Genomic DNA, 6,605 nt, shown 5'->3' with positions numbered 1-6,605 from the left:
AGAAAATGTTTATATTTAACCCAATAATGGGTTAAACAAGGACTGTAAGTGTTAATACGCAAATGACTGAAGTTGTCACTGCAACAAGAGCTTTTCTTTCTTATATCATTTAATCATTTTAGCATTATTTACTGATGTTTATTGAAATGTTTTATATGCTGTAGTGTGCCGTTTCACTGATGAATTTGCGCATTAAACATGGATGGATGTTTCATCCTCATTTATTTCAGATATCATATTTCAATTTCAAGTATTTAGCTATTTAACAATTTCAAGAATTTAAGTAAGGTCTATATTTCTCTTCCACTCTTCATGTGGTTGATACACGCAAATATAATTATATAAATATTATTTATATAAATAATATATATTTCCCAACCACCACGTTGATTTGTCCATTACCACCGCGGTGGTAAAAAACTGCCACCCTCACAGCCCTACTACTCTCACGGTACTTTGATGTGATACGCCTGTTGGATCTTGCAGTGCCGCATCAAGTCGAACAAGGTGGTGGGTTAATTTCACTTTTGGCTTGCAGTATCATCATTGGCAGCTGCCAAGCCACTCTTTAGCAACCAAACAGAGTACCCTAGCAACCATTTAGCTAGACCCATAGCTGTACATCAGAACATCGTAGAGACATGGGGGTTGATTCGTTTCAGTCGTAGCTCGGAGTATTATCATTTGGCAGCAGCCAAGCCACCCCCTTCAACCAAACAGAGTACCTTAGCAACCAAAAAGCAAGATCTATATCTCTATCAGTAGGCTCTACTGATTTTGCCAAGTGGTTGATGTCCTTAGGGCAACATCATGTTGACCCTGAGAAACATTTAAATCAACCAAACAGATTTCAGAAATAAGTGAATTTAGTTTATTTTAAATATACTCTTATAACCAGGATTAGGTGCTTCTAGACCATTGTTTTTCACTTATCTTTCCATCTGATTTTAGGGGTAAGTTATGGTTAGGGTTGGGATTTGGTGTGGGTTTGGGTTTAATTAATAAAAATGTTGTCTTTAGGTCAACAAAATATGTTGCCCTGTGGACATCAACCACTTGGCAAAATCATGTTAACAACATGTTAATTGTGTTAACATCATGTCAATAACATGCTAATCATATTAACAACATGTTAACATGCTAACATGATTAGCATTTTTGCTAGCATGATGTTGACATGATTATCATGTTGTTAATCGTGTTAGTATTATGCTAATACATGCTAGCAGTATGTTAATTCATGCTAACGACATACTAAGCCCGGTATTCATTAGACTTTAGTATGGTTTTCACAGACTGGGGTCACATTATTTGTTTCTATCATGTTAAAAATGTACTTAAAACCTTTCAAATTATTTCAAACTCCTCAGGCCAGGCCTTCTAAAGCCAACATAAAGTTTGTTGTATTTATGCTGCTTTGGATTTAGTTTTTTTAGAAGTCTTTGCTGTGTATAACAATAATATTGCATGATCTATGTTTATGATAGTGTATTATCAATCAATATGTATTACCATATGTCTTTAAAATGTAAATAGCTTCTCATTCATTTTGATTGACAAACTGACATACAGTACAGTAACATCCATTAAAAACATGTATTCCAGTGTATATGAATTTCAATTTACCTTTTTGTTTTGTTTCAATCAAAATGCTGGGTTGTTTAATCCATTGTTGGGTCAAATATAAACATTTTCTGTGTAAATTTATTCCAAGAGCTACAGCAGGTGTGGTTTAGGGGTGGGGTCCTGTACAGTATTATGCAGCAGTTACTTGTTAACCTGGCAAATACAGGCTTGACGATAGACTAGATGTAAATAAACACTGCCAAGTTTATATGAACATGTTAGTTTATTTTGTCAATAGGACTTAGTTTGTGATTTTCCCATCAAATGTTGTTTTGTATTTTGTTCAGGTTTAAACAGAATGATGTAACATTTAGGTGCAAATATAAATAATAATAAACCAAAGCTTGAGGCTAAAATGGCAAATATCTCCACAGCTACGCTAAATTTTCCAGGAGAACTGATATAAGATGGAATAAATGTGATCCACACAGCACAGAATATGATCATACTGAATGTGATGAATTTAGCTTCATTGAAATTATCAGGAAGCCTCCGAGCTAGAAAAGCCAGAATGAAGCACATGAGAGCCAGAAGACCAATATATCCCAGTACAGCAGAAAAACCTACAGCAGAACCCAGACTGCACTCAAAAATGGCCTTCTCTTTATAATATTTAATATTTTTAATGGGAAAAGGAGGAGAAATTGTTAGCCAAAGCACACAGATAAGAACCTGTATAAGTGTAAAGGCAAGAACACTGAGTTTCTGTTGTACAGGCCCAAACCATTTCATGACATTACTTCCTGGAAGTGTGGCCTTGAATGCCATTAACACAACTATTGTTTTTCCCAGAACACAAGAGATACAGAGGACAAAAGTGATCCCAAACGCTGTGTGACGTAACATACAGGACCATTCAGTTGGTTGTCCAATGAAAGTAAGTGAACAGAGAAAACAGAGAATCATTGAGAAGAGCAGCAGGAAGCTCAGCTCTGAGTTGTTGGCTTTTACTATGGGGGTGTCCTTCTTACTGTAAAACAGGACTGTGACCAGAACAGTTATTCCTACTCCAAACAGTGATAAAAAGACTAGCACTATACCCATAACTTCTGTGAATGACAGAAACTCTACAGTCTTTAACACACATTTATTTCTCTCAGCATTAGACCAGAATTCCCCTGGACACTGCATACAGTTATTTGAATCTGGAAAGGAAGTTTCAATTACTATAGTTAGAGACAACAGTAAAATTGTGTTAATTATGAACTTCTTTTGAAAATCAACTGCACCCTGAACAGTAGAAGAAAAACACAAAAACAGCAACTAACCAGTTTTCTTTGGAAGTTTGACTTGGGCTGAAGTTTACCTGTCTCATTACTGATTTCTCCATCTGCACATGGAATACAGTCATAACAGCAGACAGGTCGTCCTTTCTGTCCAGCCTTCCTAGTGCCTGGAGGACAACTCTCACTGCACACAGACCTTGGCTTCTACATGAAAAAATACAGTTAATTAAATGAGGTGTAGAATAAAGATAAATGAGAATATATTATTAAAGTTTAATATGAAGATTTATTTTTTTGTTTATGGGAACAAAAGAGTGATATGTGATAGTATAGAACTCACTAATATTTCTCTATGTGCTCTGTGTTGCGTATTTATTTCACTTGGCCCAGCCCTCTTCTGTTGATCTTTTACATTGATTAAATTAGATGCCCCTTTACTGATTTTCATTGGATTTTCAATGCCAATTAAAAATAATTTGGAGAGTTTACTTGTAAATCACAAGTAATGTACACCACATTAAATTCTTACAAACTAACAAGACGTCATAGACTATACAAAAAAATGGGTGATACTTGTTAAAAAAAATGGGTGAAGTATTTAAGTGGTGGAGAGTTCTACCTTTAAATAGGACGCAAACATTTTTTTAAAATATTTGCCTTCAGTATCCTCAAACACTCAAAACAAATCCTGTAGGACAACCAGGTTATTTACCTCCAGCTGTCCTCCAGCCCAGATGATGTTTTCAGTGTTAAGCACAAAGCGCTGGTCAGGGGGCAGTGAGGCATCATAGTAACCCACTGCTTTAAACTGAATTGATCCATCAGAGTCCTGCTGCCAGTTCACAACTTCATACTGGGCTACTGCACCACCAGTGCTGTCAAACCACACACGATCTCCAAATTTAACTGTGAAATTGACTGTTTTAAGAGCCTCAACCACCTAGGACAAATATTTTTTTCACATTATTATTGAGGCATTTTAACACAGCATTGCATGTTACAAGGGTTATCGCTTATTTAGTTCATTAATCTTTTTACCTGATGTGGTTGTATTGTCAGGCCTTTCTCACAACCTTCTTTTTCTTTGCACTTTAGCAGACTGTGTAGTGCATGAGCCACAGCATACACTGCTTTGTAAACATTACTTGTATATCTTTGCTCGGGCACGTCGTCAATGTAATTTTTTAAAAGAAACAGATCCTGATATCTGCTGCAACCTAAAGCATCTTGGGAAGAATTCCCATCTGCATGTGAGCATGGAAAAGCTGTGTCCCAGAATGCTTTTAACACATAATCTAAAAAACCTTCAATAAACATTTTTCTCATTGCAAATCCAAGTGACCCTCCCAGTACAGGAAAGCTATTTGGAGTGATTAAATTCTCTGCTGTTATCCATGCCTCCACACCAATCATTTGCAGGCCTGTAATATTCTGAATATTTAACTGCTCAAGTAGATTCTTCATCTCAAAATTGGAAAGAAATGCAACAATCACTTTAGCAGTGCTTTGCTTTATTATATTTACAACTTTCTGAAGTTTTTCAGGCTCTGTTCGGTAGAATTTCACAGTGTACTCTACACAAATGCCCTCCTCTTGTGCTGTATTCAGAAATATGGCCATTCCATTGTTTCCATACTCAGTGTCACTGTTCACAGCTCCAACCCAAGACCAGCCGAAGTGTTTGACTATGTATGCAAGTGCTCTGCTCTGATGATAATCACTAGCAATAGTCCTGAAGAATGATGGGTATTCTTTCCTATTACTGAGACATTCACAGGTAGCTGAGTGACTTATCTGAAAAAGAAAGCACAATAATCATTCATGATATCATAAATCTGGTTATTGGCTCCATTTTTATTGCTTTTGCCACTCTTACCACTGGGATTTCAAAAGGTCCTGTGGTTCTGGACAGAATCACTGTGGCAGAAGACTCTGATTCTCCTATGATAGCATGTATAGGTGTCTGTCCATTGCATCTGTCTCCTGCAAACTCTTGTCCATTCATCACTGCCATAGTTGCACTCATAGAAGACAATCTTGAAGCACAAGTATCATAAATTCTGTAGCCAATAGAAACGTTTGGGAGCAAAGTTTCATTCCTGTTGATCTCCTCTATGGCAAAGGTCATGATTTGAGCCAGCCGCAAATCTTGTATATTTACACTGTGGAAACAATCGACCAGAGGGCTTAACAGCAACTACTAAACAGGTAAACATGGTGGAAAAAGATACGTATTTTATACATCCTTATAAGTGTGACAATTGCTTATGTGATGATTTTTTTAAATAATGCATAAAAATACAGTTTATTTACCATTTTTAATTAAAAATAATCATTTATATTCTGTTTATATTACATATATTGTTGTCTCTAATATTTCTTTAATATTTTACAAACCTGGAGCATGACAGAAGCTGAGGTTTTTGTGTGAACTCAAATAAAGAAAAAGTTTCTTTACTATGGATTGAAATAAGAGCTCCGATCGTTATGTCTCCTTCCTTAGATAGCAGTGGGTATTTTGATTCTCCCATCATTCGACAAACACTGTCGTCTGCCTTTGAATGAAGGTGATGGAAATGGAGGAGTGTGAGAAATATAAGCATTCCAAAGATTGAGCTACACTCTGGCTGCCAAATGCAAGTGACCTGATACAGTTTGTAGACTTTTATACACATAATTATCATGGATGAATGGTTGCAAGCATAGCCAATGACATCATAGGGAAGGGCATGAGATGGGCCAAGCAGGGGTAGAAACTGGGGAATATAGCTAGTGAAATATACTTTGCACTTTGAAGGAAAAATGCTTTCTGTCAGAGTGTTCAGTGCTGTATGTTGTACCATCTGCTGACTCACAATTCATAGTGCAAAACATATTAATTCAAAATAAGGCCTCTAGGCATACTGTAAGCGATAATAAACAAATGGGCTGTGGTATTTAAGAGATGATTAATTAAGATTAACATGCCAAATATGCTCCAAGGTTTCTACTTTCTAAACATCCTGTATTTTAATACAGAATATTGCCCAATAAAGCCGTTCTCATGTACACCTTTACTGTTTCTCATATTTATATATTAAACAGTCTATAACAGTGATATGGTTTTGGAAACACTGTTTTGTACTCATTCATTCATGAGTCAGCCACCGTAAGGTGAACTGAATGTGCTGCTTCTCCTTGCCGCTCAATGCAAGTAGAGTAGGAGATGCTGAGAGAGGCGAATACTGCATCAGTAAAGTGAGACCTTGCGCTCGCGGGGCAGTACTGCCAACATTTTCCCACTGAACGAAAGCTAAGGTTTATCCAAAAAGATGCTAAGTTTGTCTGTATGTGCCTCCACTGAAAAAATGCAAGTGAAAGAGTTGCTAACTTAGCATACCTGGCGAGACAAATTAGGAATGAATGGGAAACATCTTGGTTACGGATGTAACCTCGGTTCCCTGATGGAGGGAACGAGACGTTGTGTCGAACCGACAGAATGGGGTTTGTCTTGAGAACCTATCATCTTCTGAGCATTTAGAAAAGGCCAATGAAAATTGGTGAATGAAATTTGCATGCCGGACTCCTCCCGGATGTCCGGGTATAAGAGGGAAACCGGCGTGCTCATTCATTCACCTTTGGTCTGAGGAGCCTTAAGCATCCTCCCCCGACCGCTGGGGTGGGTGGCCAGTGTTGTGGCATGAGGGACACAACGTCTCGTTCCCTCCATCAGGGAACCGAGGTTACATCCGTAACCAAGACGTTCCCTTTCTG

General features: G+C 37.4%; 1 protein-coding gene across 1 annotated transcript; it reads right to left on the bottom strand.

Moving 5' to 3' along the window:
• Positions 1-1,768: 1,768 nt before the first annotated feature.
• On the bottom strand, positions 1,769-5,624 carry LOC130562955 (extracellular calcium-sensing receptor-like). The gene is made up of 6 exons (XM_057348307.1): positions 5,250-5,624; positions 4,729-5,014; positions 3,891-4,646; positions 3,565-3,792; positions 2,933-3,056; positions 1,769-2,771 (listed from the first exon to the last, which is right to left on the bottom strand). Exons 1-6 carry the CDS (start codon positions 5,534-5,536, stop codon positions 1,858-1,860), a joined length of 2,595 nt encoding a protein of 864 aa, XP_057204290.1. The 5' UTR covers positions 5,537-5,624; the 3' UTR covers positions 1,769-1,857.
• Between the last annotated feature and the right edge of the window lie 981 nt (positions 5,625-6,605).

The sequence above is a fragment of the Triplophysa rosa genome, linkage group LG12 (genome assembly GCF_024868665.1).
Source record: "Triplophysa rosa linkage group LG12, Trosa_1v2, whole genome shotgun sequence".
Classification (NCBI taxonomy): domain Eukaryota; kingdom Metazoa; phylum Chordata; class Actinopteri; order Cypriniformes; family Nemacheilidae; genus Triplophysa; species Triplophysa rosa.
The sequence above is the reverse complement of the archived record's forward strand: the minus strand, read 5'-3'. Positions and strand labels throughout refer to the sequence as shown.